This window comes from Felis catus, chromosome A3 (assembly GCF_018350175.1).
Source record: "Felis catus isolate Fca126 chromosome A3, F.catus_Fca126_mat1.0, whole genome shotgun sequence".
Classification (NCBI taxonomy): Eukaryota; Metazoa; Chordata; class Mammalia; order Carnivora; family Felidae; genus Felis; species Felis catus.
Genome location: NC_058370.1, coordinates 65,299,776 through 65,315,625, shown reverse-complemented (window position 1 = coordinate 65,315,625; position 15,850 = coordinate 65,299,776). Strand labels below are relative to the sequence as shown.

General features: G+C 38.4%; 1 protein-coding gene, 1 long non-coding RNA gene and 1 pseudogene across 15 annotated transcripts in view; 2 read left to right on the top strand and 1 right to left on the bottom strand.

Annotated features, from left to right (window-relative positions):
- Positions 1-991: 991 nt before the first annotated feature.
- Positions 992-10,642, bottom strand: LOC111559812. Its single transcript, XR_002741121.2, has 3 exons — positions 10,503-10,642; positions 9,576-9,655; positions 992-1,472 (listed from the first exon to the last, which is right to left on the bottom strand). It is a non-coding gene; the product is annotated as an uncharacterized LOC111559812 (long non-coding RNA).
- LOC123384680 lies at positions 5,944-6,446 on the top strand (annotated as a pseudogene).
- Positions 10,643-10,661: 19 nt separating the features above from the next.
- The window catches only part of SRBD1 (S1 RNA binding domain 1), a 226,676-nt gene continuing 221,487 nt past the window's right edge, over positions 10,662-15,850 (top strand). For 8 of the 14 annotated variants that reach the window (XM_045055090.1, XM_045055089.1, XM_045055092.1 and 5 more), the window contains exon 1: positions 12,128-12,254. In XM_045055090.1, coding sequence (XP_044911025.1) covers positions 12,252-12,254 — 3 coding nt within the window. In that variant the 5' untranslated portion in view covers positions 12,128-12,251. Of the gene's footprint in view, positions 10,777-10,817; positions 10,842-12,122; positions 12,255-15,850 lie in introns of those variants that run through there. The other 6 variants (XM_045055086.1, XM_045055087.1, XM_045055088.1 and 3 more) reach the window with 6 other exon arrangements.

Sequence of the window (15,850 nt, the reverse complement as noted above, 5' to 3'; positions counted from 1 at the left end):
AAAGGACTCAATATCATCTTCGAGTTTTTTTTTCTTTTATGGCAAACTTAAGTCTTTCTTCATGATATTTGTTCTACATTTTCCAATTTGAATATCTTTATCCATGCAGAAGAAACACAATAAGCATCACTGGGTTTTCTTCTCCAGTCCTCTGCAGCTTATTCATGATCTTTTCCAAAGAGTGTCCTGTTCTTTCCCTTTTCACTTTCTGACATAGGACATACTCATTAAAGACTACTTTTCACAGTGCTCCCACATTAAAAACGAGAACAAAATGCCTTAGATATTGATACAAAATAAGCTCCAGGAAATTGTTAAGTGAAGCAAGCATGGTACAAATAATAAATGTAGGCTACTATCTTTTGTGTAAAATTTTAAAAAATATATAGACCATATTTCATTGGTTCTAAAATGCACAGGTTTTCACATTTTTGATGTCTTTGAAATTAGAATTCATTGTACAATCGACACCAAGACATAGTTTAATTGGCAGGGATTTAAAAAATCCTTTGTAGTATTATAATAATATACCATATTTATAGTATATATAATAAATAGTATATACAGTATATATAAACATAATATTTGCATCTTATATGCAATTAATGACATCCTAGGTTTGATAAAATATATTATTTCAATTGATTGCATACGCAAAAAATTTTCCCTAGGAGGATTTGCAAGAAATCAGTGACACAGGTTGCTCATAGGGATGGGTATTAAGTGGTTGGGGAACAGAGGTGATAATTTCTATTACATTCCTTTTCATATGTTTTGCATTTTGAATCCCATAACTATGTTGACAAATAAAATGTTAGAATCATAAATTCAAATTTAAAAAATGCAATTGGAGGGGTGCCTGGGTGGCTTAGTCAGCTGAGCATCTGACTCTTAATTTCGGCTCAGGTCATGATCCCAGGGTCATGGGACTCTGCATTGGGAACCGCACTGAGCATGCAGCCTGCTTGAGATTCTCTCTCTCTTTCCCTCCCTCCCTCTGCTCCTCTCCCCTGCTCACACACTCTCTCTTCCTTTCTAAAGTAAAAAATTAAAAAAATAAAAAATAAAAATAAAAAAGTCACCTGGACATGAGTCGACACCACTGCTTCATTCAGATTTGTACAGTTTTGTGTTTGTTCCTAGTAATGACAGACGAGCACTGTGAAGGAAGGGCTGTGCCTGCATGCATCACTCTTCATCCAGAGTCCAGCACTGTGCCCGGCCAGCTACTAACTCCAGCAGACATCACTCCTTTTTCCCAGGATTTTTGTCACTTGTAAATCATCAACTAGATATTTGCTGGTTAAAATTAAGTTCAATATAGCTATTTCCCTCATTGCTTCCTTGACAGTTCTACTGATGAATCTGTCCCATAAGGCAAGGCATAAATATATCAGATGTTCTGTTTTTGTTAGACTTTGACTTCCAGAAGAACCATCTAGCAGCATCTAGATGAGTGAGGAGGGAAATATCTTGAAAAGAAAAAGAAAAACATTTTAATTGGCACCAGTGCACTTGGCAACAACAGGGATACCACGATAGCTCATACATGGTGTTTGCTAAATAAACCAGGAAGCAACTGCAGTGAACGACTCGAAGATGTTGGCAGTTATGCCATTAAAACAGCACTGCTGACTCATTCCTGTTGATGATGATATTTAGAAATGCAAAGATCCACTTCCCAGACCACTCTGAATGTCTTATACACACAAAACATAGTATTAAATCTCAAGTAGGCAAAATCAATCCTAGCAATCCTGAGTGGCAAAGAATAACTGATAACCAGTGTTGAAGAGGTGAGATGATACCAGGACTATTGTGAAAATAACTCAAAAGAGTTTAACACAGAAGTAAAATTTTTAGGGTCAGAACTTTTAAGCTTGACAGAGATGGGAGCTGGTTGGTTGAGGATAAGAGCGGGAGCCAGGTGGTTGCCATCAATTACTGTTGGCATTTGTGTTCCTTGTTGTAGGCAGGCTGGTGCGGAGTGAAGCAAGCTTAATGTCCCAGCAGCGAAATGAACAATTCTCAGTGGTTTGTGTTTTCGGTTACAAATACACCACTTCCTAGAATTAGGACAGACCTAACTTTATACAAATTTATTTTTTAATAAGATTGATTGTTTAATGTGCAACTAACATAAAACATTTCCACGTGACGAAAACTTTTCAGATCTTACTCTCTTAGTAACGTTCAAATATACAGTATTGTTAACTACAGTCATTATGTTGTACATTACATCCCTAGAACTTGTTTATCTTGTAACTGGAAGTTTTTACTATTTTATGAAATAGCCTACGGACATTTTTTAAGGCATTATTTTTAATATATTTTTAAAATATGTACTCTTACTTATCCAGACTCTGTCTCTCTGGACTCCAGTTCATTCAGTTTATTTACCGGGAGATTATTTAAAATATTTACAACACTAAAAAATTATTTTGGGGTAATTTGTTTCGTAGTGATAGGTAACTAATACATAAAGGTCTAGTTGAAGTAGGCATATAACTATATATTTTTTTAGTTCTTGAGGTTTGTGGTACATATATTTAATTGTGTTCTGTATTTGGGGTGAATTAAACTTTCTAAGCTTCAGTTCCATCATCTTAAAATAGGGATAAATATATCACCTATTTGTTTTAAAGTTACTTTTAAAACAAACAAAGTATATACTTAGCAGAGTATCTTACAAATATCAAGCAATCTGTAAGTGTAAGCTATTTTCAATTAATAAACTACACCATGGTAGTTAGTGTGGCTAGTAGGAACTGAATATCTGGTCTTCCTTTTGGAAGGGCATGTTTAAGGTTAAGCCTCGTAAAACACTATATTTAGAAACCATACGGCCACAGCTCAGTCCTCTAACTTCCTTTTTTATTTTAAGATTATTTGTTTGTTTGTTTGTTTGTTTGTTTAGAGAGCATGTGCAGGGGAGGGGCAGAGAGAGAGAGAATCCAAGCAGGCTCTGTGCTGTCAATACGGAGCCTGACTCAGGGCTCTGATCCCATGAACCGTGAGCTCAGGACCTGAGCCAAAATCAAGAATCAAATGCTCAACTGACTGAGCCACCCAGGCATCCCATCTAACTTTCTTAAATCAAGTGCCCAGTAAGAATTAGACCAATCTTTTTGTAATGCATAGATACCCCATCTGGTCACCTGGTGTTCTCATGCACATGTAGACACCAGCTTAAACTCTTTAAATTGGGATCCTGGGGGCTAGTGGGTGGAAATCAGCATTTAAAAAGAGCTCTGCTGGTGATTCTCATGTATATTGAAGTTTGGGAAACACTAATTAATAATTTCTAGAAACAGGTTTGAAAGTTTTGGGAATTATAGACCTGCGTCTTTTAACTGACAAAAGCTTGTGGCAGAAAGCTATAGATGGCCCTTATATATGCAATACCTATTTCTCCTTTTTTTTCCTTAAGCTTTTATTTTTAAGTCATCTCTGCACCCAACGTGGAGCTTGAACTCACAACCCAAGATCAAGACTCTTGTGCTCCACTGGCTGAGCCAGATAGGCATTCCTTTGGTACCTACTTCTGCTAAACTCTATAAGTTGCAGGATCCAGCAGGAGTTTCTTGGTAAACTATTTGGATTTTCTTATATTCAGATCATGGTCCAGTCTAACCAAAATATCCAGTAATGCTGTATGAACATTATGGTTTAGCTAACTTTCCACATTATTTGCTAAAGCTTGTGGGTACCACCTTCTCAATTTTAAAGCATTCTTTTAGGGTGATCATCTTTCAGTGTGAAATTAGGTCATTTTTTCCTCCAAACAATGTTTTCTGTATGTGGTAATGTTGGTTGCAGGAAAATTCATGTATGTAAAAATGTTGGTGGTTTTGATAACATCTATTAGCTAGCTTCTTGAAGAATATTTGGCTGTGGCAGAGTTTTCTTTGTGGTTAGAGAAGAAATCAGTTTTCTGTGTGCTATTGTGCTGGCAACTGCCTGTGCTAACTTATGACTCTTAAAGCTAAGTGTCATATTTGATAAAGGACTAGTATGCACAATATATAAAGAACTGTCATGATACACAAATCAAAAAACCCAATGAAAAACTGTGAAAATATTTTAACAAACACTTCACCAAAGAAGATATATGGGTGGCAAATAAACACATTACTAATAAACACCGTTAGTCATTAAGAAAATGCAAATTAAAGCTCTAATGAGATACTCCTACACACCTATTAAAGGGTAGAAAAAAAAAGAAATAAAGAAAAAACAAACTAACTATATAATATCAAGTCCTGGCAAGGGTGTGGAGATCTCATGCATTGCTGGTGGGAATGCAAAATGGTACAGCCACTTTAGAAAATAATTTAGTAGTCTCATAAAACTAAATATTTACCACATGACCCAACAATCCTGTTCATAGGTTATTTACCCACCCAAGAAAATGAAAATATATGTTCACACAAAACACCTGTACATGAATGTTCATAGCAGCATTAAAAATAGCCAAAAAGTGGAAAAAACTAGATGTGCATCAACTATTGAATGGATAAACAAACTGTGGTACATTCACAACGGACTGCTAACCGGCAATAAAAAACCCTACTGATATATGAAACAACATGGATTAATCTCAAATACAGTATCCTAAGTGAAAGAAACCAGACTCAAATGGCTACTTACTGCATGATTCCATTTATATGACAATCTGGAAATGGTAAAATTATTGAGACAGAAAACAGATGAATGGTTGCAGAGGCTGATGGGGAGGAGGCTGACTACAAAGAGGCATTTTTTTTTAGGTCATGGAAATGTTTTATTTCTTGATTGTGGTGGTGGTTACATGACCGTATGTGTTTGTCAGAATACAATAGTTAGGTTTTACTCTATGTAAATTATACTAAAAAACACGATTAAAAAAAAAAGGCAGGTACACAAATGTGGACATAGACTGATCTGACACACAGTGCTTTTTTGAATTTGAATTCCAGTTAGTGTGTGAGGCTTCCAGTATTAAAACTCTGACAACAGGCATTCTGAATAAGCATTTCTAGCAGGCATTTTGCGGGATAGTTCCAGCTTCTTAAGCTGTAAGATGGACCAACGGTGTTAGAGGCAAAACCTAGGTCTGATGTAGAGTCTCCAGACATGGCTCCCTATGGTGAGGAACAAAATAAATCTGGCCCCAAGATGCTGCCTTTCATCCCTTCCCTGCAACCCAACCAGCCATGCCATCATCAGGATCCTAATGACTCTTGTGGGGTTTCTCTGCTTAGATCTCAGGTTATTTAATGGATATTTTAGGCCTTTGAGGGGGTCCCTGGACACTACTTGAGGATGAAAAGCTCATCAGGAGAAAATTGTACAATATGTTTGCTCATGAATGCAACTGATTGAGCCAGTGAATTTGCCAGTCAGGTGATGAGCAGAACAGTGGACCTTGCAATAGATATAGTATTTCATCTATTATTCAGGTATTTTTTTTGTCTTAATTTTGCTTTTAATTGCATTCATTACAAAATACCTTGAGGGTTTGTAAAAAAAAAAAAAAAAAGTAAGTGGGACAAAACACTGGAAATCTCAGTTTTCAGCTAAAACAGAAATTATATTTTAGTTCAACATGTACGTCCTATGATTTTACTTCATGTAAGATAAATGTATTTAATTCCTTTGAATCACGCCTGAATATCCATTTCCTAGAAAAATCTACAATTAATTTTCTCAGGCTTAACTGATGGCTCTTCAAGATCCATTCAATATTTTATCAAAACTCAGGATTTTAATCCATTGAATCTATTTTCTTTTACACAAAAAACTGACATACTTATCTGTGCTAGAACAATGTCCTCAGACTAGACTAGCCCTTTGGAATTGTGCTGCTGTTCCCAGACTGAAAAAGTAATAGGAAAGGCCAAGTTTGGGAACCCATTCACCAGCCTGGTCTAGCTCTCTTAACAAGAAACCCCTTTGCCCCTTTCACGAAGATGGCGCCGAAGGCGAAGAAGGAAGCCCCTGCCCCTCCCAAAGCCGAAGCCAAAGCAAAGGCTTTGAAGGCCAAGAGAGCAGTGCTGAAAGGCATCCACAGTCATAAAAAAAAGAAAATCCGCACATCACCTACATTCCGACCATCCAAGACACTGCGTCTCCGAAGACAGCCCGAATAGCCTTGAGAGAGTGCCCCCAGGAAAAACAAGCTTGACCATTATGCCATCATCAAGTTCCCCGTGACTACCGAGTCAGCCACGAAGAAAATAGACAACAACACTCTTGTGTTCATTGAGGATGTCAAGGCCAACAAGCACCAGATCAAACAGGCTGTGAAGAAGCTCTATGACATTGACATGGCCAAGGTCAACAATCTGATCAGGCCCGATGGAGAAAAGAAAGCATATGTTTGACTGGCTCCTGACTATGATGCTTTGGATGTTGCCAACAAAATTGGGATCATCTAAACTGAGTCTAGCTGGCTAAATCTAAATTTTTTCATCATAAAAAAAAAAAAAAGAAAAGAAAAAAGAAACCCCTTTCTCATTTGGAAAACACAGGCCATCCCCTCTCTGCTTAATAATCATTTATATTTTGCAGGAAACATCTAAGTTCATGGCTGAATTATTGAGAGAAGCTCATTGAAGCCAATGAGTTTCAGTATGAGGAATGAGAGCTGCTAGAAGTAGGAAAGTGGATGGGTGAGGCTTATACGCAAATTCATGAAATAGGGCTTAGTTTCAGTTTGTGCATTCTCTAATCTGAAACACTCATCTGCTTTTGCCAGGTGATTAACTCTAAGGGATAAAAAGTTTGAACTTCCATAAGTACACTTGAGTTTTTATTTATTTATTTAACATTTACTTATTTTTGAGAGACAGAGCATGAGCAGGGGAGGGGTAGAGAGAGAGGGAGATACAGAATCAGAAGCAGGTCCCAGGCTCTGAGCTGTTAGCACAGAGCCCAACACAGGGCTTGAACCCATTAACTACAAGATCATGACCTGAGCCAAAGTCAGACGCTTAACCAACTGAACCACCCAGGTGCCCCTACACTTGAGTTTTTAAATGGTTAACTCACTGGTGGCAAGAACTTTAGACTACTTTCATAGTGCGAGGAAAGATGTATTTTTTTTTACTACAGGCACATTCTTTGGGCCACGCATTAGTCTACTATTTTATTAAGTACTTATTATTTGTCAAGCATTATTGGGCACTATGTGGGTGGAGGGAAAAGTTAGAGAAGGAGAGACCAAAATGACTAAGACTTATTTCCAAGGCTTAGATCCAAGTACCTTACAATTTAGCGGGTGCAAAATATAGTGCATCTTTATTAAGAATTTTTGTTCCCATGGAACTTTGATTAGTTTGAAGTCAAGGGAGAGAAGAGCCTTGTTGTATCCCAGGTGGGTAGATAGTACTTTATTTAGTGTATTTAGAGATTCAACAGTTCTTGAGCATCTCAAAGATTCAGTCTTGCACTGGCCAATGTAACAGATAAGGAAAGATCTTTGCTTTGAGTGGAGGTATATGCAGGTCTTTCAGAGTACTAGGTTTAGATCCAGATCTGCAATTTAATAACTGATGTGACTTTGGATGAGTTATTTAACTTCTCCATACCTTGGTCTTCTCACTTATAAAAACAGGATAATAGCAGTATCTCATTGAGCTGTTATGTGAGTTAAATACACACATACATGTAAAAACTTAATTTAGTGCTTGGCATAGGGTAGATGATCAATGAATATAAGTCATTACTATTATTACAGTCTCCTTGGGGAGACAGAACCATAGGGAAAGGACTTGAAAACACAGATAATAACGTATAAGTGATCACATACCAAGGAATATCATATGAATAGCTACATGCTTTGCAGCAATAAAATAAATAGCCTCCAAAACATGTTTCATTACTCCAAAACTCTGTTGCAATAAGTCTCAGGTGAGCATCCAGATTATTCCAGGCTAAGGTCATGAATTTTTTGAAATTCAGCACTTAAGGTGCAAAAGTAAACAATAGATTGGGCAAGGACCTGGAGAGAAAAGGCAGTCTTTGTGGTGGGGCCTGGTTTATACTTAGTGATTATAAATTTCCCTTGACAGCTTTTAGTGGGAGTGGCTGTCTTGCAAGATTCCAAGAGAAATGTTTTCTGGACAGTCTTACTTATCTTTGGAGCAGGTTGCCACCTGCATTACTTTCAGAGGACACCACCCCAGCTTTTATTTTTCCCAGATGTCTGATGTCTAAAACCTTACAGGTTATTTACTTTCACTTACTAATCATTTTTCTTCCCCAGTTGAAAGGCAAACATCTCTGATGGAGGAGTCAAGATCCAACACTCCACTGTCCAATCCTTATACTCATTCTCACTTTACCACTGTGGCTACTTTGATATACAACCTAACCCTTGAATCCAGACTGTCTTGTATGGATCTCTGTCTCTTACAACTGTATATATTCTCCAGTCTTGTTTGTAAATTCCTCCAGGGTAGAAATTATGGCAAAAGATTTTGCAAAATACTGGTTTATCTTGACCGTTTTTACTTCCTACCTTAAACCTGTATAGCACAATTCAACATCAAAAATAGGTGAATAGTAAATAGTAAATTATTGTTGATTATTATGGCCTGGTTTCCCTTCCCATAATTCTGGACTGTAATGTGTTCTCTAGTATTTTCAGAACTAGAAATTATGGAGCAGACTGTGATTGTAGCAGACAGTTCCAAACCTTCTGGAATCACTGTGAAAGGCAACATAAGACTACAAATTAAGGAGGAAAAAAAAAAAAAACCCAACTCTGAAAAATCTCAGAAACTGATCCTTACTGACCAAGAATCTTAAGATACAGATGAACAGACTTACTAAATTGAAAAAGAGTCCTATTTTCTTCCCATAGCAAACATTATCTAGTAAAATTTATGTTTACTTTGGGTGAATCTATAGTTAGCAAGGCCCACTCATAAGGTATTTCAATACCTTGCTTGGCCTTTCAGTACTCAAAACACATGGAAATGAGTCATTAGTATGGAAAGCTGCTCTATATAATCTTCTAAAACAAATCCATGTTTGTTTTCTCTGTAGAGATTTAAAAAAAAATTTGTTTTCAGGTAAACTCTATGCCAAATATGGGAGGCTCAAACTTAGGACCCTGAGATCAAGAGTCACATGCTCTACTGACTGAGGTAGCTACGCACCCCAAATCCAGGGTTTTGATCTAACAACAGACTTTATTCTCTAATTTTACATCTAATTTTGTTGTCTGTTCTTGTGAGTTTAGAATTTAGTGTGTTTGGCAAAAAAATACATCACCAAAAAACAAGTCATTTTTTCTTTTTACTGAATACTGATTTTGAGAAAATATATTCAAGGTAAAGGGAAAGAATTGCTGGGGAGGCCTTTATAGCTCTTAATTTGGGTTAGTCAAAAAAAAGTGGAGCTTAGGGAATGGCAGTGGGGTTAAAGCTTCTGACTTCAGTTCAGGTCATGATCTCATGGTTGCCGAGTTTGAGCCCCACATCGGCTCACTGCTGTCAGTACAGAGCCTGCTTTGGATCTTCTGTCTCCCTCTCTCTCTGCCCCTCCTCTACTCAGGCTCTCTCTCAAAATATAAACATTTGGGGCACCTGGGTGGCTCAGTCGGTTAAGCATCCAACTCTTGGTTTCGTCCCAAGTCTCAGTCTTCTGCCCCTCTCGTTTCCTGTCTCTGAAAAATAAATAAACATATATATATATATATATTATTATATACTTATATATACATAAACATTTAAAAAACGAGATACCTTGGAGTCATTCAAACAAAAAGCAGGAGCTACTTTTGTGTTTTGTGGAAAGGGAAATGGAAATTTGGGATACAGAGGAAGACTCGCCTAGGACACTGTTCTTAGGACTTATAAGTAAGTCATAGCACTCTCCAAGAATCTGAAAATGAAATGGATTAGGGTTTTCCCATTTTTGCCCAAGGTGAGGTATCTGGGACCTGCGTTTACTTTGAGTAAATTAATTGAGTTTTTACCTCTAATATGGAATGGGGTACCTTACCAGGTGAGGGGTAGGATGGAAGGGAAGCCGGTAAAACAAGTTCAAAGACATAAAAGGATTTGCCCAAGTCTATCAGTAAGTTTCTAAGAGAACCCGGTTTCCAAATCGGTGTACCTGGCAGTACGAGCTGCCTGAGAGACTGAAGCAAGGCAGACGTGACTCTAGGGTTAAACTCCATTAGGGTAGCATGCACCTCAAGGGCTGTGTGAGGGCTTCTCAGAAGAGGCCAACTTTGTGTATTTCCATAAGACTAGAGCAAAACCCTTATCTCGGGGCCTAGGAAATAATGAAACAGGCTAAAAGTATGCTTAAAACACCCTGAGCGAAGTTCATTAACGACACTTAAAATTGACTTTAGAAAGAATATAACTTGCTTCTCCTTTTTCTACTGCAAATTAAAAATAATGTAATGAAACATTTTTGACTGAATTTCAAAGAGCAGGATGCAAAGGGTAAGCCGGGTGAGGAGAAAGAGAAAGAACAAGGAGGTGGGTCCGGGTTAACAGCACCTCGGGCTCCGCTTCTGGTAGTATCCGGGGAGAGAGTGCTCGTTTCCAGTCCCGCCACACCCCGGGTAGGGCCCCGCCTCAGAGCTCCCGAAGGATCCTCGCCTTAGCCCCGCCTCCGTCCAGCTTGGCTCCATCCCGCTCCGGCAGTCTGAGCTGCTGCCGCGAGTCAGGGAGAAGCGAGGCGGGACTTCCGGCGTTTGAAAAACTTCCGGCGGGAACCGGAAGATGCGGTCACACACAGCATCCCGGGCCTTCTGACTCGCCGGGCGGGAAGGTGAGCTGAGCGTCCGCCTTGGCGGTGTTCCTGCGGGCTCGCGTGAACCCGGCGCCCGGGCTCCGGTAGTTTTGGGGCCATTTAAAAATTTTTAAGCGCTCATTTGGGAAATAACATCCCTTTTTAAAGTGAGAAGTGTCATTACATATTACGGTCTGCGGTCTGTATCTTCCAACCTACACCCGGAAAACCCCTCCTAGCTGCCGCGTGTCACCTGGCGCGTCTTCTCAGTCAAATCGCAGCTCTTAGCACGTAGGGACAGACATGGGAAAACCCAGGCAAACCTAGCTTGTTTCCACACCTCAAGTTATCGGAGATGGGGGAGGAAGCACCCTTTTTACCATCAGATCATGGCCTTGTCGGCATCATCCGCATCCTCAGCAGCGTGTCTGGCATTTGGAGGCGCTGAATAACTCTTGAGGAAAGGAATGAATGGGAACTCTAGGCAACTTTCCTTAAACCTCCCCCGCGCTAGCATGTTATACTATAATGTTTGTGGAATGGGAAACAAGGCTGGTCTTGCTGTTTGGGGCTTTGGATTCTACCTACATAATTAGAGCATTCCCTTTGAGTAAACCATCTCATCTCCTGGATCTCAGGCTTCTTATTCATTAGGGGGGTGGGGAAGGACTGTCTGATTTCTTAGGATCTTTACAGGTCTGTTACTTTGTATTATGTAGGGATCTTTGCTGACATTCCAAGCACTTCTGTTTGTACCCTTGGGGAAACTTCTTCAGCTGCCTCTTAAAAAGTTCCCCTCTGCTCTTAACATTTCTAATTGTGGTTTTCCCATTTTTAATGTAATGTTTATGTGTGTGCAGGTTTCTTCACACCCCCTTCCCGATTTTCACTCACCCTAATTTAGTGCCTTCTCCCTTAGGACCATCACAGCAACTGATTTTGAATATGCTCTTGTGTCCACAGAGATAAGACAGCGTTGAGAGGGAAAGATCTTAAGCCACTAAGAATAAGAATGTTCTTCTGTACCATCACTTTTTCAAAAAGAAAACAATGAGTGCCATGTGTGATATTGCCTAATAGTTATGGGGAAAAATGTATATTCCTTTATAGAGACCATTTTGTATATATTCTTATGTTCATTTAATACATGTATGTTATAGGGTAGCTATTAAGTGCTAAGCTCTGTGTTATGCAGAAAAAGGCAAATGTGGTTTCTTCCTTCATGGTGTTTACTGCCATGAAGTAAACATGGGGGATGCAGACAATAAACAAGGATAATTCTAGACTATGTTATATAGTACTGTATAAAGGAAATAAATAGGGTCCTATAATAATACTATGTTTTGGAAACCCATTTTAGGCCTAAAATGCTGAGCTGTAAGAAATGAGAAAGAGCTAGTCCATTGATAAGCATCGGGAATAGTGTTCCAGACAGAGTGAACCTGAGATGGCAAAGAATCGTGGTTCATTCAGGGACTGAAAGAATGTTGTAACTGGCTGAAGAGCTGCAACAAATGGTAAATGTGGTTAGAAAGACAGGCAGGGGGCAGTCCTGTAGGGCATTTTAGAAGGTCATGGTAAAAATATGATTTGATTCTAAGTGGAGGATGGAGTGGGAAGTGGGAATGGTTTTTAAGCATTTTCTAAATGATCTTTTGGGTTCATATGTGGAGAATGGGTAGTAGAGGCAAGAGTGGAAGCAGGGAAGCCAGTTAAGAGGTTATTATAGTCTAGATAAGAGATATGGGGACTAAAGAGATCATAGAAATGTAAGCTGTATTTTGGAGGAAGAATTTATGTTGCTTATTAGTAGACTGGGAGATGACAGGAAAAAAAGATTTGCAAGGCTTTAGCTTAGCAAATGAAACTTTGGAGGATGATAGATGTATTATCTTGGTTGTGGAGATGTGTATACATATTCCAAAACTTACCATGTTTGTACACTTTAAGCATGTATAGTTTATTGTATGTCATTTATAGCTCAGTGAAGCTATTAAAATTTTTCCAAGGTTCTGGCTTAGCCACCTATTTAGATGGATGATGGTGCCATTTACTGAGATGGGAAAGACCGGTAGGAATGGGTTTTAAGACAAGAAATGGTTATCAAGATTTCATTGTGGGTATGTTACATTTTAGGTAAGTATGAGGCATTGACATAGTTTCTTAGGCAATATGAATAATTTATTATGTAAATCTGAATCTTAGGCAAGATTTGGGTTGGAGGTATTAGGATTGTTAATAAGTAGGTGATACAGATATTTAAAAGCATGGACATGGGTGGAATTTTGGTTAATTGAATGAGTCCTGTGATATGAAGACGGGAACTTGGGAGGAGTGGAGATGGAGAAACAGCTCCTAGAAACATCAGCCTTTAAATTGGAATATGTATACCCTTGGGAGTATACCTGGCATAGGCAGTTTTGAAAAAATTTCTAGGTCCTTAGCTTCTATATACACTCTTTCTAGAACCAGTCTGAAATTGGCCTACGTGCTCAAGCATATTCTCCTTCCCCACCTCCCTTTTCAAATTCATATTTTTCTACTTGTCAGAGGATAAGTTTACATCTTACTCATCATTCAATGGTAACGTTGCTTCCAGGGTGCCTAATAAAGGGGAATTTGGACATATTTGTTTCAGGAAAGAACAATATTTGTTTCTTTAATGGTTACTCAGAATTTTATGAGATTGCCATGGGTGTGTCTACCCCTATTTTAAACACATTTCTGTTAAAGTGTGGAGTGAGAATTGGTGCATGGTGGTCTGTATGGGAATGTTCTGAATTCTGGTATATTGTAGAATGGAGAGGTGCGAGTAGATGATCTAGTTGGGTTGTTTGTTGGGGGAATTTAGTATCTTCAGGTTTTTACTTTTGGGCTGGTCAGATTCTCCAGAGAAGAGTCTTTCCGTTTTCCTCCCTGGAGAAAAGGTCTGACTAGGAGCTTAGTAGCAGAAGAGGACTGGTGGGGAGGGGTCCTCTTTATTTACTGTTTGGTCTGTATGTTTCTCATACCCACAACTGTATTTGGTGTCCTGTAGTCTAAAGATGGTTTTATTCTTTCCAGACTTTTTCCCCAGGCAGTTGCTTAATAGCATGAAGTGGAGTAGGGCCTCTAGAGATATTTCTTTGCCTCAGACAACTTACACCAGCCCTTAGTCCCTTCATTCTTAGTTCCAAGGTATCAGGTACTGCTTCTTGTGATTTTTTTGATGATAGTGCAGAGTAAATTGGTTTGGTTCTGAAGCACTCCCACTGCTGACTTGGAATTTTAATTTTTATATAGTGAAATCTGTTTCTCTTTTGGCTTTTGAAATTTTGAGTTATGCCTAGGAACACTTTTCTTCCCCTACCTCCACTCTAAATTATGAAAATGGTCATATTTATTTTCTGTAGTACTTTTGTAGTTTTATTTTTTTTAATGAAAATTTTTTTTATTTTAGGGAGAGAGCATGAGTCGGGGAGAGGGGCACAGGGAGAGAGAGAGAGAGAGCTTTTAAAAAAAAATTTATTTATTTTAGTGAGAGAGAGCTCGAGAGAGAGAGAGAGTCTTAAACAGTCTCTATGTTTTGCACAGAGCCTGACTTGGGGCTCAATCTTGTGACCCTGAGAGCATGACTTGAGCCGAAGTTAAGAGTCAGACCCTCAACTGACTGAGCCACCCATGTGCCCCCTGTAGTTTTATTTTGTACATTTTATTTTTAATTTATTTTTTATTTTTTGACTATCTCTTTTACATTTATTTTTTAATTATTTTTTTCCCTTTTTTAAAATTTAAATTTTAGGTAACATACAGTACAATATTGGTATCAGGAATAGAATTCAGTGATTCATTATTTATAAACAACATCCAGTGCTCATCATATGTACCCTTCTTAGTACCCATCACCCATCTAGACCATCTCCTACCCATCTCCCTCCATCAACCTATTAAGAGCCTCTTGTGGTTTGTTTCCCTCTTTTCCCCCTCTTCCCGTATGTTCATCTACTTTGTTTCTTAAATTCCACATATGAGTGAAATTATATGGTATTTGTCTTTCTCTGATTGACTTATTTTGCTTAGCATAATACATTCTAGCTCCATGTTGTTGCAAATGGCAAGATTTCACTTTTTTGATGGCTTAGTAATATTCCATTGTGTATATAAACCACATCATCTTTATCCATTCATTAGTCAGTGGACATTTGGGCTCTCCTTAGTTTGGCTATTGTTGATAATGCTGCTCTAAACATTGGGGTGCATGTATCCCTTCAAATCTGTATTTTGTTTTTTATCCTTTAGGTAAATACCTAATAGTTCAGTTGCTGGATCATAGGGTAGTTCTATTTTTAGGTTTTTTTTTTTTTTTTTTTTTTTTTTTGAGGAACCTCCATACTGTTCTCCAGAGTGGCTGCACCAGTTTGCATTCCCAGCAACAGTGAAGAGGGTTCCCCTTTCTCTGCATCCTTGCCAACACCTGTTAATTCTTGTGTTGTTAATTTTAGCCATTCTGACAGGTGTAGGGTGGTATCTCATTATTGTTTTGATTTGTATTTCCCTGATGATGAGTGGTGTTGAGCATCTTTTCATGTGTCTGTTAGCCATCTGGATGTCTTCTTTGGAAAAATGTCTGCTCATGTCTTCTGCCCATTTCTTAACTTGTTTTTTGGATGTTGACTTTGGTAAGTTCTTTGTAGATTTTTGGATACTAACCCGATATCAGATATGCTTTTTGCAAATATCTTCTCCCATTGTGTAGGCTGCCTTTTAGTTTTGTTGATTGTTTTCTTCACTGTGCAGACTTTTATCTTTATGAAGTCCCATTAGTTCATGTATACTTTTGTTTCCCTTGCCTTGAGTGATGTCTGGTAAGACGTTGCAGCGGCTGAGGTTAAAGAGGTTGCTGCCTGTGTTCTCCTCTAGGATTTTGATGGTTTCCTAGCTCACATTTAGGTCTTTCATCCATTTTGAATTTATTTTTGTGTATGGTGTAAGAAAGTGGTCCAGTTTCATTCTTCTGCATGTCGCTGTCCAGTTTTCCTCAACACCATTTGTTGAAAGACTTGTGTTTTTCTATTGGATATTCTTTTCCTGCTTTGCTGAAGATTGATTGACCATATAGTTGTGGGTCCGTTTC